A 27,383-nucleotide genomic window follows, 5' to 3' on the forward strand; every position below is an offset into this window, starting at 1 on the left:
TACACAAAATTTAAGAGTTTGGACAAATACCCAAAATAATATCATATCTTTAAATTGGTTGGTGTTTCAATAGGTCGATGGGTTTGACCAAACACTGATGTGTGATCAGCATTTATTAGGCATGAATTACAGGATTCTCATCACTCTGTGCTGGGATGCTCAGTGGGCTAGTAGTTTAGTTATCAGCTCTAGGATGCTGTGGGTCATGGGTTCGAATCCAACCTGAGTAGGTTGCTTGTGATTTGTGTCTGCATCACTCAGTGGAAAGCACTGAGTATGCAGTGCTTATCACATATTGGTGAATGGTGAAGTACTTTTCTTTAGAAATTCAAACTACTGGGTACAAGGTGCTTTTTTTGTCTTATGCTTATATCTGTTAGTTTAAAGTCGTACAGTGAAAGTGGTTCTGGTAAACTAAATGCTTAATCTTATTTAAAAGTATTGTTTTGCTCCTTTGTCCTTGTTTTCAGATAAAATGGCTTCGTCAAACCCACCAAAGGTTTCAGCTCTTCAGAAAATTGTCCAGAGTCATCTGGAGTGTGGTATTTGCTTCGAGCAATATAATGATCCCAGAGTTCTTGACTGTCTGCACAGCTTCTGTAAAATCTGTTTGCAGAAATACCAGTCTACCAACTACAAAGATGCTACGATGCTTATTTGTCCTGTGTGTCTAAAAAAGACACAACTTCATCAGAAAGATGTTCAAGCTCTCAAGACTAACTTCAACATAACTGGTCTTGCAGATCAACTGAAGCTGGTCAGCTTATCTGAAGACAACCAGTGGGTTTGTAAATTATGTAAGGACAAAAATGAGGCAACTCATTTCTGTTTTGACTGCCCTGCAATCTTTTGTGCAAACTGCTACAAAGTGCACCAGAAAAGCCACACAGTAAACACTTTGAAAGACATTAGTGATGGGAAGATTGCAAGCAAAGACAGAAAACCAAAACGCCATCCAGAATGCCAAACTCATGAAGGTGAAGTGATGAGGTTCTACTGTACAACATGTGATGTGATGATTTGTAGAGATTGCACTGTCATAGATCACCGTAATCCACAACATGAGTATATTGACTGCAACCAAGCCTCATCCACATACAAACAGTCATTGGCTCAACTCTTTACTCCCCTTGAAGAAACCTTGAAGAAGCTTGCAAAATCTCAAGCAATTGCCTCAACAATGAAAGACAACCTAAACATTGCAGTTAAGAGAACCATGGCAGACTTGAAGAACAGAGCTCATGAAATCAGGGCTGAGGTAACAGCTCAAGAGAGTCGCATCATGGATGAAATAAAAACCATCCTTAAAGATCGGAACAAGAAATTGGAGGAATTTGAGCAAGCAGTGAATGTGAACTTGCAGCAAATACAGCAATCATTGCAGAGCGCCAAAGATTTCAGCAAGAGTTCATTAGCTCCTGACTTCCTTGCAGTCTATTCTACTATCAGTCAGGACTTGAAGGAACTCAGAGATCAAAATCAACCCAAGATAGATCTGACCCCTTCCCATCTGAGATTCACTCCAGGGGTTTGTGACATCTCCCTTGGTAATCTGATTATGAAGAAGCCAAGGTGGGAGCTTTGTTTGGAGTATGATAAAGGAATCGGTGCGGCTAGGGATATTGACGCCTGTATTCCTGGGGATGAGATAGCAGTGGCAGACTTAGGGAAAAGCAGAGTGGTAATCTACGACACTGAGGGACACCAGAAGAAAACTATCAAACTACCACAACGTAAGTCCTTTATAATTTAAGTCTTTAGTTAGAGGTGTATTTATGCTGTAACTCTCAGTTCAAACATTTTTAAAAGCTGCAGTTGATTAGTTGTCAGTCGAACAATATTTCGTGAAAATAAGTCACTACTGTCCAAAACTGAAACCAAATCTGAAAAAGTTTAATCAAATTGATCAACTCAAATCAATCATTAAAACCCTGCAGTGAGGGACCTGTTTGGTTGCAAGGCCCCTTTGGTCATTGTCATGCTGACATTTGTCCCCTGCATAGGTTTTAAATGTTTTTTTTTATATTTATAATTCAAACAATTATAATATCTCAGTTTTTTGTTCACTCCGCCATGTATTGCCTGGGTTAATTTTATTTTATTTTAAATCATTTCCAATGTATGAGATTGATTAAATGACCTTGCAGGCTAGTGCTGTTGTTATACATACTTTCTACATGATCCCCGAATTCACTCTATCTACTGTCATTCTGAATATTTACATTCTTCTATTCAACACCATCAACAAAGAAGTTTCTATTTTTAAATGATTGAATAAATAACAGCGATTAATGCAATTTAAGTAAAGACTGAAAATAAGAGTCAACGAGACTATCTTCAAAACCAAAGTTCTCTTGATAGTAGTCACCTTGCTAGTATGAACAGATTCATCTTTATTGTCCTACTGTATTTCAAAGTTGCATGTACATGTAGGTGCTTTGTGAGTTATTAGCAAAGTAATACAGACTTATCTAATATAGGAGAAAATTTAATAAAGCAACTGTATCTTTTTCATTTTTCACAATCATCAAATTAAATAGATTGAAAGTAATTTGCGAATAAATTATCATTGTATTTGTTCTTTTATTTTTCAGGTCCAATGGCTGTTGCTGCATTCAAGAATCAGTTAGTGATTGTGGATGTGACCAACTCTGTCAAGATGTACAATAGGAATGGCAACACGATGTTTGAATTCCACACAGTGCCTCATAGTGAAGTGGGCAAGACACCAGTAAACCTCTGCAGTGTAGCAGTCATAAAGGATACAATCATGGTCGGGGATGTGGGGAGGTCAGTTATAACTAAACACGGATCCAGTGATGGTTCACTGATAGACACTGTTTCAGTTCAGACAAAACCTTGCTTCTTGGCAATTGACAGCAAGGACAGAGTAGTAGTCAGTGATGATGACAGACAAGTAGACATTGTTGGAGTCGATGGTGCTACACTAATCAGCATCTATCCAAAGATTGATAGTCAACAGGTTAAATCCTGCAGAGGTGTATGCTGTGACAGCTCAGCTATCTACATTGCAGTGGGCAATGGGTATAAGAGCAGTGGTCATATTCATCAGTATGACACTCAGGGTAGATTTCTCAGCTGTATTGTTCAGGGTCTGTACAACCCAGGTGGAATATCATTGACATCAGATGGTCAGCAGCTTGCAGTGGCTGACAATTCAGTAAAGATTTATAACAAGGTGTAATGTTATCTGATTATGATGATACTGGTAAGAGAAACAAATGCTACAAGTACAACATGTACATTGACAATAAAAATCAATATAGAATTAAAAAAAGATGTGTGTTATTCATTCTTCAATCAAATAATAATCTGATCAGTTTAAATTAGAAACTCACAATTAGTTCAATTGATCAATAATATCAGTAATACATTCACACAATTGTTTTATTTTGAATCATGAAGTGAACTCATCTGCATCTGCATCTGCCAGCTACTGTACAAACGCCTGTTGTGGCTATCCCGTACAGATGCTTTATTAACTTTTCTTCAAACACCTCCAGGCTTTCACTGGAACTAATTTGATTCGATTTTTTTCATGTTTTTACAGTTTAATTTTTTTCCGAAATCACCCTCGGATTTTTCCATGAGAAATGTTACTAGCCTTTGCCCTCCCCCGTTTTTATGATATTGGAGAGTAATTCAAACATTTTTTAGTATAAGCCTGCATGTCCATTCAAACATTTACTGGTGGTTTGACAACCACTTTGAAAAAGTGTTAATGTAACGGTAGAAGAGTGGTCCCTTTATTGTTGTTCCTGTCTATTCACGATTGACCATGTATACTTTAATGACTTGTAATCAGAAAATAACATCTCTGCTAGCTGAGTAGAATTGGTTTCCATGCTGTCATGGTTGATTTGTAAAAGAACAACCGTTTTGTCTTGTTACTCTTTATCTTTCTCTACTGTTGAACCATTTTTAGCTTCAGGATTTTGTATGATTGCGATTTTAGGTAAAATGCCAACAAATTGTCACATGCAGGGACCATATAATTGTGATGGTAGAAATTGTCTGTTCAAGATTGACAAGTCTACTTCACTGATTTGTAATCAGAAATATAACATGCTGTGCTAGTTGAGCAGAATTCATTTTATAAACATCATTGTTGACTTGCAAAGGAACAATGGTTTACCTTGTTAATTGTATGTTCTTATGATGCTGTATGGCCTAATTGTATTGTATTGCAAATGTAATACATTTGTAGTATTTGTTGTTGTATAGTAAGCAAACAAGGAGCATTGAAAGGTCAGCTCTGATACCAATTTTGAAACAATTACCAGAAAGACTTTGCAACAGACATCAACTGGAAACACATTTGGAATTGTTTCTAACCTGTTGCTAGTCGGCTCTTTGGTAATTTATGACTAGACAGATATTTTTAGTTCATCAAACTTAACTTGATTGTAGCTCTGATATACAAAGTTTGAAATCCTTGTATGTAGTTGTTGACCAACTTACTGACATTACAATCTGAGAATGAGTAAATATGGAGTTCCCCCAACTTGCCTGGTAAGCTGGACGGCTTTATACTAAGCACTCTAAATACTCCTGGATGACCCTGAATGTGGTTCAGATTGATCCAAACATGGGTCAGGTCTAATTGGATCTAGAGTCAGGATGAGTAAATATAGAGTTCCCCCAACTTGCCTGGTAAGCTGGATGGCTTTATACTAAGCACTCTAAATACTCCTGGATGACCCTGAATGTGGGTCAGATTGAACCAAACATGGGTCAGGTCTAATTGGATCTAGAGTCAGGATGAGTAATCATGGAGTTCCTCCAACTTGCCTGGTAAGCTGGATGGCTTTATACTAAGCACTCTTAATACTCCTGGATGACCCTGAATATGGGTCAGATTGATCCAAACATTGGTCAGGTCTAATTGGATCTAGAGTCGGGGTCAGTTCTGAGTCAGGAGTTTTTAGAGTACATGGCAACTGTGAAGTAGGTTTGCTCTTGTAGACACAATAGTCTGATCATGGTGTGGAAAAAGTAGAACTAGAAATATTTGACTCTGAATCAATAAACACCATTGATCACAGAATTGATTGAAATTTCTGATGACATAACTTTATAATGGTAGATTGTTGTATTCCTATATCTTCATTTGACAATTGAACTTGTTATTATAAATGATTCTTCCAATTGACTGTGATTGCTTTGATGTTAAGAAACAAGTGTACATTATGATCAAGTCATACAAATATAAACATTTGTTTGGTATTAACCAATAAAGGAAGTTAAGTCTATTTTCTATAATCAAGATTTTTTTTTCTGTAGTTAGTAAAAAGAAGTTTGGACTGATGTGTTAAACTTTCTGAATTTGCTTTGATGTTAAGGAACATGTGTAAAGTGATTTAAAGATAAATATAATGTTTTTCCTGTTTGACATTTATTGAGAGTTAATTTTACCGGACTAAGATTGTTTATCTGTAGTTAGTTCTTAAACAGTAGTTTAGTTAATGTTTCAAACTAGGTTTGATCTGTGTTTATATGTTTTTATATACTGGACACTATTGGTAATTACTAAAAATGTAGATTGTTGTATTCCTATATCTTCATTTGACAATTGAACTTAACCGCTGAGCGGTTAAGAGCACCAAATTCAGACTCTGGTGTTTCTGACCAGCAGAGTGTGGTTTTGAATCGGTCGAGTTGGTCTTTGAAAAGCGTTTGTAACCGTTTTTTTATAAAATGCATATGATTAGAAAGATAATTTAATAGTAGAATTTAATGATCCACACAAGTATCACTCGAAATTGCGTGGTTTTCCTTTTACCTTGTCGACTAACACTGTCGGCCATTTATGGGCATGATGGGAGTCAAATTTTTGACTCCCATAAATGGCCGACCGTGTTAGTTCGCAAAGTAACAGGAAAACCACGCAATTTCGAAGCAAATTTGTGTGGATCATTGTATTCTACTTCTAAATCATCTTTCTAACCATATGCATTTTATAACAAACGGTTACAAACGCTTTTCAAAGACCAACTCGACCGATCCAAGGCAACGTGTTCCTTTAACCATTGCTTTGTCCTTCGGATGGGATGTAAAAGTCGTTGGTCCCATGTGTTGTGTAACGCATGTAAAAGAACCCAGTGCACTAATCAAAAAGAGAAGGGGTTCGCCCCGGTGTTTCTGGTTGTGGCTGCCGTATGCGCCATAGCACCTTGTATAGACCCTTATAAGGTGCTAACTAATTGGTTCTGAGACTTCATCACTGTTATAACCTATCTTTCTGAAAGTTTGTATAAACTCAGCGCCTTGAGTACCTTGTTTGGTAGATTTGTGCGCTATATAAGACTTTGCTATTATTATTATAAATGATTCTTCCAATTAACTATAATTGCTTTGATCTTAAGAAACATGTGTACATTATAATCAAGTCATATAAATATAAATACTACTTACATCATACATGTATATGAGTTTGATATTAACCTATGAAAGGAGTTTACTTTAGTTTCATTGTATAATCAAGATAGTTTTCTGTAGTTAATAGTGGAAGCAATTTTAGTACTTTCAAGTTCCAACTATCTTGATTTGCTTTTATGTTAATTGCACTGGACACTTTTAGCAATTACTCAAAAAAATTGTTGGCATAAAAACTTACTTTGTAACGAGCAATGGAGAGTGGTTGATTGTACGAAACCTTGTGGGTAACAGATCCCTCTGAAGTAACATGGTTTTAGAGAAAGAGGTATTTTTTCTCTCTAAAATACTGAACTACTTCAGGTCTAAAGCCTTTTTTTACGCATCTGAAAGTACGCTAAGTGTTGCAACAAGGGTGCATTTTCTTTCTTTATTCTCTTGCAAATTCGATGACCAGTTGAACCCAAATTTCCACAGGTCTGTTATGCTATGCATGTGTTGGGATACACCAAGTGAGAATACTGGTCTTTAACATTTTACAAAACGTGTCCAGTGCCTTTAAGAAACAGATGTACATTATAATCAAGTCATATAAATACAAACACTTTGTACATCGTTTATATGAGTTTGGTATTTACCTAAAATAAAGGGGTAACTTTAGTTTCATTGTATAATCAAGATTGTTTTCTGTAGAAGTGTCTTGGCCAAGTGGTTAAGAGCAAAGAATTCAAACTCTTGTGTTTCTGATCAGCAGAGTGTGGGTTCGAATCCCCCAGCCGTGACACTTGTGCCCTTAAGCAAGACACTTGACCATTGCTTCGTCCTTCAGATGGGACGTAAAGCCATTGATCCCATGTGTACTTATCAAAAGGAGAAGGGGCTCACCTCGGTGTTCGTGGCTGTGGCTATTACATTATGCACCGTAGCACCTTTTAAACCCTTTAAGGTGATACACAATTTGGTCTCAGAACTCATAACTTTCAGTATTGAAAATTTGCATTTAACTTTAGATTCATTGTATATAATCAAGATTTGTTTTATGAAGTTATTAGGAGTAGTTGTATTGCTGATACTTCCAACTATCTGGATTTGCTTTTATGTTAGGAGACAGGTATGTTTTATGATCAAAAATGATTTAAAGACTATTACTGTATTGGCTTGCTTTTTGACCAATATTGGAAATACATTTTACTTGATAATCAAGACTGGTTTACGCTGTTGTTACTGCATACAAAAAGTAGTATAGTTTACATGGTTTAAGTTTGTTTTGAGTAAGTTTGATCTGTATGTTAAGATTGACATTGCAGTGGATTATTGCTCATGAAAAGTTGCTTGGATTAATCTCTAAAGCAAAGTGTATTCCCAACTTTTGACATTGTCAATAAATCTGGAGATGATTCTTACTCTATTATTATTTCTGTCAAGTGGAGATTTATTTCATTTTCTTTCTCCCTCATTTTGACTGTCTAGTACGAACTGCTCTGAGCTAAGAGATAATTCCTTGCTTTAATAATGTTTAGGAATAATTGAAGTTACTTTATGGATCTTGAAGAAGCTCAAATCTTTTCTGAAGTAAAACAATGAAGTTAAAGAATTTAAATGGTTACATACTTATATTTGTTGTCTGAAGTACAAACACCATCGGACATTTTGCCTTTAGATATTTTTTATCCGGAGAAAGTAATGGCAGATTTAGAAAGCTTGTGCAATTTCTTTTCCAAAGACACCAATTTCAACCAATTTGACCAAGTGTTAATCGATTAATGATCAATTGAATTTTGAGGTCGTGCGCATTTTGACCGGAATCAGCAAGAAAGAGTGTGCAGTAACGCGAAAACTGTTTATCAGATCGAGCTAAAATTTGAGCTTGTTGAACTGAAATTACCCTATGAACCAATTCAAATGTAGCCATTCAGCGATGTTTTGCAGCTCATCCCTTCCTAGGGTTAGTGATGAGAAGTATCAGTACAGCACTGCCCATGATAGCCAGGCTGGGATAATGAATAATCTTATTGTAGTTTGACCCTCTTATTGATGTGTGATAAGCGCTGTATACTCACTGCTTTCAGAGTCCTGTGGAGAGACAAATGAACCTCAGACAGAAGATGGTCCTCATGAATGAGATTCTTAACATGGTGTAAGGATCATCATTGGTTGGAATTCTACTGGATTCCACTTTCACATCATCTACCTTCTTTTTCATCTTTGTTCTTTACAGAAGGAGAACTCAAGTCTATGCCAATGAGCTCACCCAGTGACAAGGAGCAAGTTTGAATCATATTGAAATACTGAGGCAGTTGAGATGGTAGCCTTCCTCATTCTAGAGTAGATCTTAACTGCTAGGCCAATGAGCTCACCCAGTGACAAGGAGCAAGTTTGAATCATATTGAAATACTGAGACAGTTGAGATGGTAGTCCAACTTCCTCATTCTAGAGTAGATCTTAACTGCTAGGCCAATGAGCTCACCCAGTGACAAGGAGCAAGTTTGAATCATATTGAAATACTGAGGCAGTTGAGATGGTAGTCCACCTTTCTCATTCTAGAGTAGATCTTAACTGCTAGGCCAATGAGCTCACCCAGTGACAAGGAGCAAGTTTGAATCGTATTGAAATACTGAGGCAGTTGAGATGGTAGTCCTCCTACCCAAGTAACTTTGTACCCACGGCTGTTATTAACTACCTGTACATTATGTTCCCTTTAAGTCCATATTCATTAAGACAATTCTGAGATTGTTTTCCCTATAAACATTGTGTTCAAACATTGCAAGCATTCAACTGCCTGAAGATACTTGTTTTGTCCCTGATGGATGATGTCTGGTTGTAATGTGTTCCAGTCTTTAACAAAACTGTTTTGGGTATGAATGAATATTTGAAGCAGTCTTTGCTTGTAGGGAACAGTTGGTATGTCTCTTGCATGCTGTGAATTGTATCTGGATTGGCGTGTTACCCGTTGTTATGTAGAACATTCCTGCCAGGACATCAGCCTGACCATGGCATGGTGGAGAGTCAAGCCAATATTCCGTCTGCCATTACAGACAATAAGACTTTTTAAGGAGTTGTTATAACCCACCTACATGAATTGAAGCAACTCAAAACTATCCAGTGCACAGAAGTGACAGAACGTCAAGGATAATCACGTACCGAGAAAGTAAAATCATATTTTTATGAGCGCCCTCACATGGTAAAAAATACAGCGGAATTTAAAGCTGAATGGTTTGTGTAACCTTGACTTGGCCCCTGTCTTTCAGGTCCCTGCTTGCAGATCCAGTGATTCCATTGAATACAATGATCATTTGATAAACGTGCAGTGACATGAGCTTTCCATATACATGCCCTAACAGTACACTGCTGTCACGTCCGAAATAGAATTTGACTGCGTATCTCCATGTGAAATGACCTAGGTCAAAGGTGAAAATACACGCTGGTCTGGAGGTAGGTTTCTGGCGTTTCTCACTAGCTCAAAGCGTGATGTCAGATGTTCAGGCTATGTGTAACCTTGCACAACAATTAGCAAACCTTAATTATTTGGTAACATTCTTTATAACATTGTTGTTTCCATAGGCGAGTTTGGATGTGAGTTTGATGCATCTGGAATGGGTGAGACTCAAGAGACTGTGGACTGGTGTTGGGCGCTTCAATACCAAGATGTGAATGTGGAACTTTGCTGAGGATCCAGCCTGTGACTCACACAATCGTACCATCATATTAACCAGCAACATCTCCTGCGTACCTCAGGTGAGTTTAAACTATTTAACAGCTTTGTTTGATGGATTTTGGAGCAATATTTGTCACACTTTGGTTTTATTATTTACATGTAGAATAGTGAACGTTGGTACCAAGGAACAGGCATAAGAATCTTCCGGTTTAAACCGGAATTCCGTTTTTTTTTTCCTTTCAAAATTGTGGTCTCCGAGTTCGATGTGAATTTGCTATAAAGTTCGGGGGGTAGGTTTTTGGGGGTATACATTTGGATTTCTCTAATCCCTCTTCTGTAGTCAGACAATGTAAGTTTACCTTTGTAATTGTTATTATCGCGGATCCCCACACGTCGTTCATGAAATACCGGCACCTAAACAATAAATTGCCGTCCAGCAGCTGGCCCAATTTACGGCTTGTTGTCTTCCTGGCATCGCGCATGCATGCAGCAGCAGCGACAGATGTATAAACTTGCCTCATTCCTTGCTTCGTTTATAGTGGTACGGTTCAATAATTTTTGCGTGTAATGCGCTTGCCGCTGCAGCAAAGATAACACGTGTGGAGACATTTAATTGCAAAAGAATTTCTTTTACACAACCGAATTTCAAATCAAGAACCTATAAAAATGGTTGTTGGTGAGAAAAAAAGCATTTTCAAGGGCAGAAATAAGGGATAAGATCGTCAACAAAATAAAAATATTATTACTATTATTTTTTTCCCCCTTTCTTTTTCTGGAATTGTAACAAAATCGCAGGCGAACCCAAAATTGTTTGAATTGTTTGAGCTTTACATTCCTTATTTTCCCTTAAACCTATTATTAAAAAAAAAAAGGAAAAATCACACAAAAGTAGCTCATTTCTACCTGGAAAAATAGGTATCAGAGAGGGAAGGGGACGGGGCGGAGACCAGAGACCACCACAGAGCTTCTAAAATACCCAGAGCTCCCAGGGCCCTTAAGTGGGCCCTGGACCCCGGCCGTAAAGGACTTCGCGCTGCGCTCGTGTTGTGTGCTTCGCACACAAAAATGATGGAATATTGACATGTCCAATCAACTTAATTTTTTTTCCTGTTTTTTAATCATCACCCATTCTCATGCCTGCAAGAAAGGAATGAGGGTTCAATTGGAACCTACATGAGCCAGATAAAGTCAAAGTATGAAGGGGGAAAAAAATGTAGTTTGATGTTCTTTGAGTTGATGAACTGGATCAATATTGCCGTCAGAATATTTTGAAGTGTTTAAGATCTACTTCAACAGCAAGATTGTTTAAACTTTCCTGAAATTAAAATCATTTGTGTTTCATGATTAGTGTATGTGATGGAAAATCCTTAGTGGTTGTTGTGTAACACACAATTTTATTTATTTTGACCAGTTCATGCAGATAGAATTTTTTTTTGTAAAGCAAGGATAAAGATGGGTCCCTGCTCCTTAGATCCAGTGATTCCATTGGATACATTGATATTATTGGATAAACGTGCAGTTACATGAGTTTTCCGTAGATGCCCAAACAGTACACTGCTGTCACATCCGCAATAGAATTTCAGGCCTTCATTTTAAAGGAGCACGATCGCTCACGCTCCTCCTCGCTCCTTGAAGTTTTTTAGGAGAGCAAAATAAAATCGCTCCTTAAAAGTTTAACTAGAGCATTTTTAACTTCAATTTGCAGTATATATTTTGAAGCATTTATGCTTGATACATGTACTTAAGTTGAAAATTAATATGTTTCAAATCTCGTTAAACTTATCTCCTTAAACCATTTTCTTGATTTAAGGAGAGCGATGTACAGCTCTCCTCAATTTTTTTTTAAAATGAAGGCCTGGAATTTGACTGCGTATCTCTATGTGAAATGAATGTAGGTCAAAGGTGAATCACGCCTGTATCGAGGCAGGTCTCTGACCTTATTCACAAGCCTCGAAGTTTGACGTCAGATGTTCAGGCTAACTCTGATGAAGTACTTGGGTTGAAATAGCTTATTTACACCCTTGCAGTGTAGTGTGATTATTGTTCGCTATTCCCAAAGTAATGAAACAATGTCCAATACTCTATCTGACCGTGGAAGGAACACAGTGTGGACGAGCCTCATTGAGGAAAATTTCAAAGTATATGATAATCTTGATAGTGGGAATAGCTCCGACTCCAAGGGTATTATACCGAAAACTCGAACACCTTAGTGTCTGAATAGATGACAGTTGTAATTACTATTCTACTTATTGAAATTTCAACTGTGAGTATACAAATTCAAATCATCAGAATACCTAATACCAGTTGATTCAACTACTAGACCGGCCCAGAGCACTTTGGTTAAAGGAACGAGGTACAAATATTTGAGAACAGGATTATTTAGTGGATAACCGGACATGGTCAGATATGGATGTCTGCCGGGGACCCCCCCATTGCGTGTGGCGCATGGACCCCCAACAAAGAGGCAAAATAATTTGTGAGAAGGGGGGGGGGGGGTCAGAATTTTCTTTTTCTTTATGTTTTATTAAAAAAAGTGCTGTTATGTTTTTTTTATAGTTTTTTGGTCTGAGGGAGGGGGGGGGGGCGGTGACCCCGTTTCCTTCAAAGAAATTGTTCAGGCTCTGAAGGAAAGAGCCCCTGGCATCCCTGAAAGTGAAGATAAAATGTATAGTGTTTAATTATTGTCAGATAAAAAATAGTTTTTAAAAAAGAGTTAATTTTTCAATTAAAATATTTGAATCTGAGTAAGACTTCAGGCCTTAAGCCTTTTTCAGGCATCTGTAAAGCACGTAAATTTGTGCATCCAGGAACGCTTTTTTGACATAATTATTTTGCAACTTTGATGAAAAGTTGAGCCCAAAGTTTCACAGAATTGTTAGTTTATGTTGGGATACACCAATTGAGAATGATGGTCTTTGACAATTACCAAACATGTCTAGGGGTGGATTTCTTAAAGGTAGTCCTAACTTAGGACTAGTCTTAGGCAATGCTAAGAGATAGGACCAGTCCTAAGTTAGGATGAGTTACTGTCCTAACTTAGGACTTGTCCAAACTCTTAGCATTGCCTAGGACTAGTCCTAAGTTAGGACTACCTTTGTGAAATAGATAGGACCAGTCCTAAGTTAGGATGAGTTACTGGTCCTAACTTAGCACTTGTCCTATCTCTTAGCATTGCCTAGGACTAGTCCTAAGTTAGGACTACCTTTGTGAAATCCATCCCAGAGCCTTTAAGCAAATTACCATATATTTATGATTACTACATAACTCTGTGTGTGATTTCAGTACAGTTTAAGGGCCACACAGACAGGTAACAATGATAACTTGCAAACTGAAAGTTGATATAAAGTTCAATATTCACCATACGATACACCTACACAGACAGACAACAATGGTACATGGAGCTACCTGTACACTTGCAGTACATACAGACAACAATGGTAGCTATACATATATTCTAGTTCACTATTCACTACTAGGAACAGTGGTTTCTCTGTATGCTGTGCCCTGTGGTAGCTGCACAGTCAGCTAACTTTAGGGTGTGTGACGTACATGTACATGAACCTGCTGCGTGACTCTAGGAGGAAGTAAAGGCTTCATTTCCAGCGCCATTTTGGGAGGGACCAGCTCTGGTGTTACATGCAGGAAAAAATTGTTCTAAATTCAGCAAGAAAGCTTGACTTTATTTTGTGTTCATTCAATTTGGACAGTACTTCAGACATACTAAGGACAGTTGAGGTGAGTACAGATTACAAATGATTCAATTTTGTTCAAGTCTCTTAGCTTGAGATAGGCCTACATCTACATGTAAATAAATTTTGAAATATGTACAAACTTCCATAAGTGTTCACTGTGTAGTGTAGCGTATGATAAGTCAAGACTTTGACGATGGATCTGGGTCATGTGTTCTGTGCAATTACACAAAGAAGTTGCCAGAATTATTGTTTTTCACAGATCTCGAGAAATTCTAAATACACATTTGGGCACATTTGGACATTTGTGTTTGTCGCCACACATTTCTTTCTTTACTTGTCTTCTTTTTACAAGAACGTTTCAAGGGTTTCTTTATGAAATGACTGATCAATATCTTCTTCATAAAAACTGTTTCATCGGGTTTACCACCCATAGGGAAACCTCTGGCAATTTTTAATAAGGCTATTGTTTTGCCTTCTCTTTTTTGAAATGTTTGGCCTTGGTCATCTTGGTGCCCCCAAAAATTTGGCCTACTCGCTCCAAGGCCAAAGTGGCCTTGCCCTAACAAATTAAAGCCCATGCCGATACATGTGCCTCATGTCATGGTGTTAGTCAGAGGGGTGTCTGGGCGTCTTGTAGACTCCTTGGTTTGAATTTAGAAACTCAACCTCATCTTCAGTTTACATGTGTCTCATGTCATGGTGTTAGTCAGAGGGGTGTCTGAGTGTCTTGTAGACTCCTTGGTTTGAACTTAGAAACTCAACCTCATCTTCAGTTTACATGTGCCTCATGTCATGGTGTTAGTCAGAGGGGTGTCTGGGTGTCTTGTAGACTCCTTGGTTTGAATTTAGAAACTCAATCTCATATTCAGTTTACATGTGCCTTATGTCATGGTGTTAGTCAGAGGGGTGTCTGGGTGTCTTGTAGACTCCTTGGTTTGAATTTAGAAACTCAACCTCATCTTCAGTTTACATGTGCCTCATTTCATGGTGTTAGTCAGAGGGGTGTCTGGGTGTCTTGTAGACTCATTGGTTTGAACTTTACATGTACACCATCTTTTGTTATACAAGTCTCAACATTTATTTAAAGTTTATTGAAGAAAAAAGTTTTGTGTAACTGGTATAAACAAGACTTATGTATATTTAATTTGTCATTACTGTTTAAATATTCTCTTGACATTTCATGTTTAGCTTTGATCAAATGTTAATTACATCGTAGGCATAGGTACATTAGTTTGAGTTTGGACAAATACCCAGAAAGATATTATAACTTTAACTTTAATTTTAGGTTGATGGGTTTAACCAAACACTGATGTGTGATCGGCATTAATTAGGCATTCATAAATACTTCAGACAGTTTTGCTATTCCTATTGGTGGAGAGCCCGTCACGTTGGGGTGTATAAACCTTTTATAATGACCGGTAATTATAACCAGATGGCTTCCACGTGTCGTGCGCGCAAGATTATCATGCGGAACGCAATTCATAGCTGTAGTAACAGCTCTTAATCTAAGCGCGTGCGCATACACACAACCCACACACATCAAACAGATTCTCCACAAAGTTTTTGAAAAAAATATTTCAAACCTTGAATTTTTTTATATGTCTATAATTGTATTTTTGAAATGTTTTTTAACAAAAGGGCATTTATGAAAGGGAATAAAAGAGTAGTGACGCGTTCTTAAACGTCCGTTTAAAACCTTGCAGGGTTGTTGCCATGCGATAAAGGCCCATCACACGACCGCCAACTCTGCTGTCTTTTAACGGCCATTGAAGAACTCGTCGCTACCCTTTTATTCCCTTATTTATTACAGGATTCTCATCACTCTGTGCTGGGATGCTCAGTGGGCTAGTAGTTTAGTTATCAGCTCTAGGATGCTGTGGGTCATGGGTTTGAATCCAACCTGAGTAGGTTGCTTGGGATTTGTTTCTGCATCACTCCAAGGAAAGCACTGAGTATACAGTGCTTATTACATACTGGTGAATGGTGAAGTACTTTTCTTTAGAAATTCAAACTGCTGAGTTCAAGTGTTTTATTTGTATTGATGCCATGATCTATAAGTTTAAAGACGTGTACTGAAAATGGTTCTAATAAACTGAATGCTTAATCTTATTTAAAAGTAATGTTTTGCTCCTTTGTCCCTGTTTTCAGATAAAATGGCTTCGTCAAACCCACCAAAGGTTTCAGCTCTTCAGAAAATTGTCCAGAATCATCTGGAGTGTGGTATTTGCTATGAGCAATATAATGATCCCAGAGTTCTTGACTGTCTGCACAGCTTCTGTAAAACCTGTTTGCAGAAATACCAGTCTACCAACTACAAAGATGCTACGATGCTTATTTGTCCCGTGTGTCAAAAAAAGACACAACTTCATCAGAAAGATGTTCAAGCTCTCAAGACTAACTTCAACATAACTCGTCTTGCAGATCAACTGAAGCTGGTCAGCTCATCTGAAGACAACCAGTGGGTTTGTAAACTATGTAAGGACAAAAATGAGGCAACTCATTTCTGTTTTGACTGCCCTGCGATATTTTGTGCAAACTGCTACAAAGTGCACCAGAAAAGCCACACAGTAAATACTTTGAAAGACATTAATGATGGGAAGATTGCAAGCAAAGACAGAAAACGAAAACGCCGTCCAGAATGCCAAACTCATGAAGGTGAAGTGATGAGGTTCTACTGTACAACTTGTGATGTGATGATTTGTAGAGATTGTACTGTCATAGATCACTGTAAACCACAACATGAGTATATTGACTGCAACCAAGCCTCATCCACATACAAACAGTCATTGGCTCAACTCTTTACTCCCCTTGAAGAAACCATGAAGAAGCTTGAACAATCTCAAGCAACTGCCTCAACAATGAAAGACAACCTAAACATTGCAGCTAAGAGAACCCTGGCAGACTTGAAGAACAGAGCTGATGAGATCAGGGCTGAGGTAACAGCTCAAGAGAGTCGCATCACGGATGAAATACAAACCACCCTTAAAGATCAGAGCCGAAAATTGGAGGAATTTGAGCAAGCAGTGAGTGTATACTTGCAGCAAATACAGCAATCATTGCAGAGCGCCAAAGATGTCAGCAAGAATTCATTAGCTCCGGACTTCCTTGCAGTCTATTCTACTATCAGCAAGGACTTGAAGGAACTTAGAGATCAAAATCAACCCAAGATAGATTTGACCCTTTCCCATCTGAGATTCACTCCAGTTGTTTGTGACATCTCCCTGGGTAATCTGATTACGAAGGAGCCAAGGTGGAAGCTTTGTTTGGATTCTGATGTCGGACCTGGTTGGGCTACGGATATTGACGCCTCTATTCCTGGGGATGAGGTGGCAGTGGCAGACACAATAAATAGAAGAGTTGTAATCTACGACACTACGGGACACCAGAAGAAAACTATCGACCTACCACAAGGTAAGTCCTTTACAATTTAAGTCTTTAGTTAGAGGTGTATTAATGCTATTACTCTCAGTTCAAACAGTGAACAAAACTGCAGTTGATTAGTTGTCAGTCGAACAGTATTCCGTGAAAATGAGTAGTCATTACTCTCCAAAACTGAAACCAAATCTGAGAAAGTTTAATCAAACTTATCAACTCAGATCAATCATTAAAACCTGCAGTGAGGGACCTGTTTGGTTGCAAGGCCCCTTTGGTCATTGTCATGCTGGCATTTGTCCCCCACATAGGTTTTAATTGTTTGTTTTTTATTGAGTATTCAAACAATTGTAATATCTCAGGAAATTTGTTCACTCCTCCAGGTGTTGCCTTGGTTAACTTATTTTATTTTAAGTTGGATCATAATTGAGATTGATTAAATGACCTTGCAGGCTCAAGTGCTGTTGTTATACATACTTTCTACATGATCCCTGAATCCACTCTATCTACTGTCATTCTGAATATTTACATTCTTCTATTCAACACCATCAATAAAGAAGTTTCTATTTCTAAATGAATGGATAAATAACAACAAGTAATGCAATTAAAAAGGAGTTAACCAAAGTTCTCTTGATAGTAGTCACCTTGCTAGTATGAACAGATTACTGTTTATTGTCCTACTGTATTTCAAAATTGCACGTAGGTGCTTTGTGAGTTATTAGGAAAGTAATACTGACTTTTCTAATATAGGACAAAATTTAATAAAGCAAAGATATCTTTTGCATTTTTCACAATCATCAAATTAAATAGATTGAAAGTAATTTGCGAATAAATTATCATTTTATTGAGTCATATCCATTTGTTCATTTGTTTTTCAGGTCTAATGTCTATTGCTGCATTCAAGAATCAGTTAGTGATTGTAGATAAGACCAACTCTGTCAAGATGTACAATAGGAATGGCAACAAGATGTTTGAATTCCACACAGTGCCTCATAGTGAAGTGGGCAAGACATCAGTAGACCTTGAGAGTGTAGCAGTCATAAAGGATACAATCATGGGCGGGGATGTGGGGAGGTCAGTTATAACTAAACACAGATCCAGTGATGGTTCACTCATAGACACTGTTTCAGTTCAGACTAGACCTCGCTTCTTGGCCATTGACAACAAGGACAGAGTTATAGTCAGTTGGGGCATTCAACCACAAGTAGACATTGTTGGAGTCGATGGTGGTACAATTATCAGCATCTATCCAAAGATTAATAGTCAACCAGTTCAATACTGCAGAGGTGTATGCTGTGACAGCTCAGCTATCTACATTGCAGTGTGCAATGGGTTTGACACTGGTCATATTCATCAGTATGACACTCGGGGTAGATTTCTCAGCTGTATTGCTCAGGGTCTGCACAACCCAGGTGGAACCTCATTGACATCAGATGGTCAGCAGCTTGCAGTGGCAGACTTTAAATCAGTGAAGATTTATAACAAGGTGTAATGTTATCTGATTATGATGATACTGGTAAGAGAAATAAATGCTACAAGTACAACATGTTTATTGACATGTAATGACCACAGAGTGTCCATACAGCTCAATAAAAATCAATCAAGAATTAAAAAAAGATGTGTGTTATTCATTCTTCAATCAAATAATAATCTGATCAGTTTAAATTAGAAACTCACAATTAGTTCAATTGATCAATAATATCAGTTAAACATCCACACAATTGTTTAATTCAAACCTTAACATAGTGAACTCTTAGTAGTGTTGAATTAACTTTTCTTAAAACACCAACGAATGTTTTGACATGTGAATGGACATGCAGGCTTTCACTGGGAAGAATTTTAGTTGATTCATTTACAGTTTTTTCTCCCTAAACCACCCTCAGGTTCTTCCATGAGAAATGTTACTAGCCTTTGCCCTCCTGTTTTTTATGAAATTGGAGAGTAATTCAACACTTTTCAGGATAAGCCTGCATGTCCGTTCCAACATTTATGGGTGGTTTGAGGTTCTGAAAAGATTTACAACTACTCTGAAAAAGTGTTAATGTAACGGTAGAAGAGTGGTCCCTTTATTGTTGTTCCTGTCTATTCACGATTGACCATGTATACTTTAAAGTCACCTGGAAGTGGTATTTTTTCAAAATAAAGCTTTTGTCACTAATATATGTGTTTTGATGAGTGGAATGTGAATGAACAGTTAACTAAGGTTTTAAAAATTCAGTTCTTATGTTATTTACAAATTTTAGAGTAGACCCCGACCCGAGAGGGCGCTGTTCGTGACGTCAATCGAGGCAGACTTTGCCTGTAATGCGTAGAGTAAACACTATTGCAAAGTACATGTACGGACCAAGTCGTGAGTTTGTACGTTTCAGAAAGAAGAAAAAAATGTTTTTTTCCGGCAATGCCGACCAGGTGTATTGCTGCTGAATGCAGAAAAACACTTTTTGAAATGTACCAACGCACGACTTGGACGCAAATGTACTTTGCATGTGTGTTTACTATACGCATTGCAGGCTCGATTGACGTCACAAGAGGGGTAGGCGGTGTCAGCCCCCCAAACAACTTTATATATTTTTTAAACATAAATCGTGACAAACAATTACTAAACAAAATGTTTTATTGTCCGAAGCATATACTCTTATGTTTGAAAGAAAACAAATTCTATTTCCAGGTGACTTTAATGACTTGTAATCAGAAAATAACATCTCTGCTAGTTGAGTAGAATTTGTTATTTCAATATCATAGTTGATTTGTAAAAGAACAACTTCTTTTTCCCCTTATCTTCCTCTGTTGTACTGTTTAACCAATCTTAACTTCAGGATTTTATATGACTGCGTTTTTTTGTTGTAAAATGCCAACAAATTGTCCCATGCAGGGACCATAAAATTGTGAGGTAGAAATTGTCTATTCAAGATTGACAAGTCTACTTCATTGATTTGTAATCAGAAATATAACATGCTGTGTTAGTTGAGCAGAATTTATTTTATAAACATCATGGGTGACTTGCAAAGGAACAATGGTTTACTTTGTTTAATGTTGTTCTTATAATGGTCTATGGCCTAATTGTATTGTATTGCAAATGTAATACATTTGTAGTATTTGTTGTATAAATACATGTAGTAAGCAAACAAATTGCAGATCAGCCAAAATAACAAGGAACATTGAAAGGTCAACTCTGATACCAATTTTTCAACAAATACCGGAAAGACTTTGCAACAGACATCAGCTGAAAACACATTTAGAATTGTTTCTAACCTGTTGCTAGCGGGCTCTTGGGTTATTTATGACAGATATTTTTAGTTCATCAAACTTAACTTGAATGTAGCTCTGATATACAAAGTTTGAAATCCTACTTGTATGTAATTGTTGACCAACTTACTGACATTACAATCTGAGAATGAGTAAATATGGAGTTCCCAACTTCCCTGGTAAGCTGGATGGCTTTATACTAAGCACTTTAAATACTCCTGGATGACCCTGAATGTGGGTCAGATTGATCCAAACATTGGTCAGGTCTAATTGGATCTAGAGTCAGGGTCAGTTCTGAGTCGGGAGTTCTTAGAGTACAGGGCAACTGTGAAGTAGGTTTACTCTTGTAGACAATTAATAGTCTGATCATGGTGTGGAAAAAGTAGATCTAGAAATATTTGACTCTGAATCAATAAACACCATTGGTCACGGAATTGATCAAAGTTTCTGATGACATAACTTCTTAATGGTCTATGTAGATTGTTGTATTCCTATATCTTCATTTGACAATTGAACTTGTTATTATAAATGATTCTTCCAATTGACTGTGATTGCTTTGACGTTAAGAAACAAGTGTACATTATGATCAAGTCATATAAATATAAACATTTGTTTGGTATTAACAAATGAAGGAAGTTAAGTCTATTTTCTATAATCAAGATTTTTTTATGTAGTTAGTAAAAAGAAGTTTGGACTGATGTGTTAAACTTTCTGAATTTGCTTTGATGTTAAGGAACATGTGTAAAGTGATGTAAAGATAAATATAATGTTTTTCTTGATTGACATTTATTGGGAGTAAATTTTACTGGACTAAGATTGTTTATCTGTAGTTAGTTCATATAAACAGTAGTTTAGTTAATGTTCAAATTAAGTTTGATCTGTGTTTATATGTTTTTATATACTGGAAACTATTGGTAATTACTAAAAATGTAGATTGTTGTATTCCTATATCTTCATTTGACAACTGAACTTAACTGCCGAGCGGTTATGAGCACCAAATTCAGACTCTGGTGTTTCTGATCAGCAGAGTGTGGTTTTGAATCCCCAGCCGCGACACCTGTGTCCTTAAGCAAGACACTTAAAGGAACACGTTGCCTTGGATCGGTCGAGTTGGTCTTTGAAAAGCGTTTTTTAACCGTTTGTTTTTTAAAATGCATATGATTAGAAAGATAATTTAATAGTAGAATATAATGATCCACACAAGTATCACTCGAAATTGCGTGGTTTTCCTTTTACCTTGTTGACTAACAACGTCGGCCATTTATGGGCATGATGGGAGTCAAATTTTTGACTCCATAAATGGCCGACCGTGTTAGTTCGCAAAGTAACAGGAAAACCACGCAATTTCGAGGCAAATTTGTGTGGATCATTGTATTCTACTTTTAAATCATCTTTCTAACCATATGCATTTTATAACAATTGGTTACAATTGCTTTTCAAAGACCAACTCGACCGATCCAAGGCAACGTGTTCCTTTAACCATTGCTTCGTCTTTCGGATGGGACGTAAAAGTCGTTGGTCCCATGTGTTGTGTAACGCATGTAAAAGAACCCAGTGCACTAATCAAAAAAGAGAAGGGGTTCGCCCAGGTGTTCCTGGTTGTGGCTGCCGTATGCACCGTAGCACCTTGTATAGACCCTTATAAGGTGCTAACGAATTGGTTCTCAGAATTCATCACTGTTACAACCTATCTTTCTGAAAGTTTGTATAAACTCTGCGCCTTGAGTACCTTGTTTGGTAGATTTGTGCGCTATATAAGACTTTGATATTATTATAAATGATTCTTCCAATTAACTATAATTGCTTTGATCTTAAGAAACATGTGTACATTATAATCAAGTCATACAAATATAAATACTACTTACATCATACATGTATATGAGTTTGATATTAACCTATGAAAGGAGTTTACTTTAGTTTCATTGTATAATCAAGATAGTTTTCTGTAGTTAATAGTGGAAGCAATTTTATTACTTCCAAGTTCCAACTATCTTGATTTGCTTTTATGTTAATTGCACTGGACACTTTAAGCAATTACTCAAAAAAATTGTTGGCATAAAAACTTACTTGGTAACGAGCAATGGAGAGCTGTTGACTGTACAAAACCTTGTGGGTAACAGATCCCTCTGAAGTAACATGGTTTTAGAGACAGAAGTATTTTTTCTCTCTAAAATACTGAACTACTTCAGGTCTAAAGCCTTGTTTTACGCATCTGAAAGTATGCAAAGTGTTGCAACAAGGGTGCATTTTCTTTCTTTATTCTCTTGCAAATTCGATGACCAGTGGAGCCCAATTTTCCACAGGTCTGTTATGTTATGCATGTGTTGGGATACACCAAGTGAGAATACTGGTCTTTTACATTTTACAAAACGTGTCCAATGCCTTTAAGGAACAGGTGTACATTATAATCAAGTCATATAAATACAAACACTTTGTACATCATTTATATGAGTTTGGTATTTACCTAAAATGAAGGGGTAACTTTAGTTTCATTGTATCATCAAGATCGTTTTCTGTAGAAGTGTCTTGGCCAAGTGGTTAAGAGCAAAGAATTCAAACTCTGGTGTTTCTGATCAGCAGAGTGTGGGTTCGAATCCCCCAGTCGTGACACTTGTGCCCTTAACCAAGACACTTAACCATTGCTTCATTTTTCGGATGGGACGTATAGCCGTTGGTCCCATGTGTTGTGTTCGCATGTAAAAGAACCCAGTGCACTTATCAAAACGAGAAGGGGTGTACCCTGGTGTTCCTGACTGTGGCTGCTTTTATGCACCGTAGCACCTTGTAATCCTGTATAAGGTGCTACATAATTCATGATTATAGAAAAGTTTGAAGTTAACTTTAGTTTCATTGTATAATCAAGATTGTGTTATAAAGCTATTGTTTTATAAAGCTATTAGAAGTAGTTGTATTGCTGATACTTCCAATTATCTGGATTTGCTTTTATGTTAAAGGGAAGGTACACGTTTGGTAATTGTCAAAGACCAGTCTTCTCACTTGGTGTATCCCAACATAGGCATAAAATAACAAGCCTGTGAAAATTTGGGCTCAATCGGTCATCGAAGTTGCGAGAAAATTATGAAACAAAAAACACCCTTGTTAGACAAATTTGTGTGCTTTCAGACAGGAATAAAAGACTTCTAGCTAGAAGTCTTTTATTATTTAAGTGAGAAAGTACCTCTTTCTCAAAAACTACGTTACTTCAGAGGGAGTCGTTTTCCACAATGTTTTATACTATCAACTGCTCTCCAATGCACATTACCAAGTCAGTTTTTATTTGTTTTGAGTAATTACCAAACGTGTGTCTTCCCTTTAAGAGACAGGTATGTTTTATGATCAAAAATTATTTGAAAGGCAGTGGACACTATTGGTAATTGTCAAAGACTAGCCTTCACAGTTGGTGTATCTCAACATATGCAGAAAATAACTAACCTGTGAAAATTTGAGCTCAATCGGTCATAGAAGTTGTGAGATAATAATGAAAGAAAAAAACACCCTAGACACGCGAAGTTGTGTGCGTTTAGATGGTTGATTATGAGACCTCAAGTTCTAAACTTGAGGTCTCAAAATCAAATTCGTGGACAATTGGTCTTTCTCGAAAAACTATGGAACTTCAGAGGGAGCCATTTCTCACTTTGTTTTATATCATCAATCTCTCCCCATTACTTGTCACCAAGAAAGGTTTTATGCTAATAATTATTTCGAGTAATTACCAATAGTGTCCACTGCCTTTAAGACTCACTTTATGAGCTTGCTTTTTGACCCATATTGGGAGTACATTTTACTTGATAATCAAGACTGGTTAACACTGTTGATACTGCATACAAAAAGTAGTTTAGTTTGAGTTTGTTTGAGTAAGTTTGATCTGTATATTAAGACGTTGCAGTGGATTATTGCTTATGAAAAGTTGCTTGGATTAATGCTACTCTATCTCTAAAGCAAAGTGTATTCAACTTTAGACATTGTCAATAAATCTGGAGATGATTCTTACTCTATTATTATTTTTGTCAAGTGAAGATTTATTCCATTTTCTTTCTCCCTCATACACTGTCTTGTATGAACGGCTCTGAGCTTAGAGATATTTCCTTCATTTAAAAATGTTTAGGAATAATTGAAGTTGCTTTATAGATCTTGAAGAAGCTCAAATCTGTTCTGAAGTAAAACAAATCAAGTTATACAATTAGAATGGTTACTTACTTATATTTGTTGTCTTGTTAAAAAGTACAAACATCATCCAAACTTTTGCCATTAGATATTTTTTATACAGAGAAAGTAGTGGCAGATTTGGAAAGCTTGTGCAATTTCCTTTCCAAAGACACCAATTTCAACCAATTTGACCAAGTGTTTATCGATTTATGATTAATTGAATTTTGGCGGTCTTGCGCATTTTTACCGGAATCAGCAAGAAAGAGTGTGCAGTAACGCGAAAACCGTTTATCAGATCAAGCTAAAATTTGAGCTTGTTGAACTGAAATTACCCTATGAACCAATTCAAATGTAGCCATTTATCGATGTTTTGCAGCTCATCCCTTCCTAGGGTTAGTGATGAGAAGTATCAGTACAGCACTGCCCATGATAGCCAGGCTGGGATAATGAATAATCTTTTTTTAGTTTGACCCTCTCATTGATGTGTGATAAGCGCTGTATACTCACTGCTTTCAGAGTCCTGTGGAGAGAAAAATGAACCTCAGACAGAAGATGGTCCTCATGAATGAGATTCTTAACATGGTGTAAGGATCATCATTGGTTGGAATTCTACTGGATTCCACTTTCACATCATCTACCTTCTTTTTCATCTTTGTTCTTTACAGGAGAACTCAAGTCTAGTTCAGTGTCTTGAGGATGAGGAGTGTTGGGAGTCTAAAGCTGAAGCAGATGATGTCACTGCTGGAGCATGAACTAAACCAAAGTAATCAGGTATGAGATGAGAGCAACCATGTGGTGTGTCTTAGAGTCAAGAAATAGGAGTGCAGACAAAACCACTGGTAGTTGAGATGGTAGTCCACCTTCCTCATTCTAGAGTAGATCTTAACTGCTATGCCAATGAGCTCACCCAGTGACAAGGAGCAAGTTTGAATCATATTGAAATACTGAGGCAGTTGAGATGGTGGCCTTCCTCATTCTAGAGTAGATCTTAACTGCTAGGCCAATGAGCTCACCCAGTGACAAGGAGCAAGTTTGAATCATATTGAAATACTGAGGCAGTTGAGATGGTAGTCCAACTTCCTCATTCTAGAGTAGATCTTAACTGCTTGGCCAATGAGCTCACCCAGTGACAAGGAGCAAGTTTGAATGATATTGAAATACTGAGGCAGTTGAGATGGTAGTCCACCTTCCTCATTCTAGAGTAGATCTTAACTGCTAGGTCAATGAGCTCACCCAGTGACAAGAAATAGGAGTGCAGACAAATCCACTGGTAGTTGAGATGGTAGTCCACCTTCCTCATTCTAGAGTAGATCTTAACTGCTATGCCAATGAGCTCACCCAGTGACAAGGAGCAATCCATGTATGTTTTTTTAACCTACTATTAATGCTTGCAATGTGTAACAATGTTTTGTATTTGAGATTATAGACCTAATTGCTTTTTAATACTTTGGGATTTCTATTGATTAAGTTTGTTGTTGAATGTTTTTAAGAATGTTTACTCCCGTTGTTATAATTCAGTATTTTCTTATGTTTTAGTTTGTCTATTTTTCCATGTTCAGCGCCCTAGAGCATGTTTACACATGATTAGGGCGCTATACAAGTTTTGGTATTATTATTATTATTATTAAGAAGCAAGTTTGAATTGTATTGAAATACTGAGGCAGTTTAGATGGTAGTCCACCTACCCAAGTAACTTTGTACCCACGGCTGTTATTAACAACCTGTACAGTATGTTCCCTTTAAGTCCATATTCATTAAGACAATTCTGAGATTGTTTTCCCTATAAACATTGTGTTCAAACATTGCAAGCATTCAACTGCCTGAAGATACTTGTTTTGTCCCTGATGGATGATGTCTGGTTGTAATGTGTTCCAGTCTTTAACAAAACTGTTTTGGGTATGAATGAATATTTGAAGCAGTCTTTGCTTGTAGGGAACAGTTGGTATGTCTCTTGCATGCTGTGAATTGTATCTGGATTGGCGTGTTACCCGTTGTTATGTAGAACATTCCTGCCAGGACATCAGCCTGACCATGGCATGGTGGAGAGTCAAGCCAATATTCCGTCTGCCATTACAGACAATAAGACTTTTTAAGGAGTTGTTATAACCCACCTACATGAATTGAAGCAACTAAAAACTATCCCGTGCACAGAAGTGACAGAACGTCAAGGATAATCACGTACCCAGAAAGTAAAATCATATTTTTAAGAGCGCCCTCACATGGTAAAAAAAACTGGGGAATTTAAAGCTGAATGGTTTGTGTAACCTAGACTTGGCCCCTGTCTTTCAGGTCCCTGCTTGCAGATCCAGTGATTCCATTGGATACAACGATCATTTGATAAGCGTGCAGTGACATGAGCTTTCCATATACATGCCCAAATAGTACACTGCTGTCACGTCTGAAATAGAACTTGACTGCGTATCTCTATGTGAAATGACCGAGGTCAAAGGTGAAAATACACGCTGGTTTGGAGGTAGGTCTCTGGCGTTATTCACGAGCCTCAAAGCGTGATGTCAGATGTTCAGGCTATATGTAACCTTGCACAACAATTAGCAAACCTTTTATTTGATGAGTTTCTTTGTAAACATTGTTGTTTCCATAGGCGAGTTTGGATGTCAGTTTGATGCATCTGGAATGGGTGAGACTCGAGAGACTGTGGACTGGTGTTGGGCGCTTCAATACCAAGATGTGAATGTGGAACCTTGCTGAGGATCCAACCTGTGACTCACACAACCGTACCATCATATTAGCCAGCAACATCTCCTGCGTACCTCAGGTGAGTTTAAAATATCAAACAGCTGTCTTTGATGGATTTTTGAACAATTTTGGTCACACCCTGGTTTATTATTTAGAATAGTGAACATTGGTACCAAGAA

General features: G+C 37.3%; 2 protein-coding genes across 2 annotated transcripts; both read left to right on the top strand.

Annotated features, from left to right (window-relative positions):
• Window positions 1-475: 475 nt before the first annotated feature.
• Window positions 476-3,205, top strand: LOC139936577 (E3 ubiquitin-protein ligase TRIM33-like). The gene is made up of 2 exons (XM_071931419.1): window positions 476-1,733; window positions 2,595-3,205. Exons 1-2 carry the CDS (start codon window positions 476-478, stop codon window positions 3,203-3,205), a joined length of 1,869 nt encoding a protein of 622 aa, XP_071787520.1.
• Window positions 3,206-13,309: 10,104 nt separating this feature from the next.
• LOC139936637 (E3 ubiquitin-protein ligase TRIM33-like) lies at window positions 13,310-21,490 on the top strand. The gene is made up of 3 exons (XM_071931491.1): window positions 13,310-13,786; window positions 15,892-17,154; window positions 17,994-21,490. The coding sequence occupies exons 2-3, from the start codon at window positions 15,897-15,899 to the stop codon at window positions 18,605-18,607; spliced, it is 1,872 nt and encodes a 623-aa protein (XP_071787592.1). The 5' UTR covers window positions 13,310-13,786; window positions 15,892-15,896; the 3' UTR covers window positions 18,608-21,490.
• The last annotated feature ends 5,893 nt before the right edge of the window (window positions 21,491-27,383 follow it).

This window comes from Asterias amurensis, chromosome 4, assembly GCF_032118995.1.
Source record: "Asterias amurensis chromosome 4, ASM3211899v1".
In the NCBI taxonomy this organism is placed as follows: domain Eukaryota; kingdom Metazoa; phylum Echinodermata; class Asteroidea; order Forcipulatida; family Asteriidae; genus Asterias; species Asterias amurensis.

Coding starts and splice junctions, on each gene's coding strand:
- LOC139936577 (XM_071931419.1), top strand. CDS start 476: ATGGCTTCGTCAAACCCACCAAAGGTTTCAGCTCTTCAGAAAATTGTC. Junction 1,734..2,594: donor AACTATCAAACTACCACAAC/GTAAGTCCTTTA, acceptor TTTATTTTTCAG/GTCCAATGGCTGTTGCTGCA.
- LOC139936637 (XM_071931491.1), top strand. CDS start 15,897: ATGGCTTCGTCAAACCCACCAAAGGTTTCAGCTCTTCAGAAAATTGTC. Junction 17,155..17,993: donor AACTATCGACCTACCACAAG/GTAAGTCCTTTA, acceptor TTTGTTTTTCAG/GTCTAATGTCTATTGCTGCA.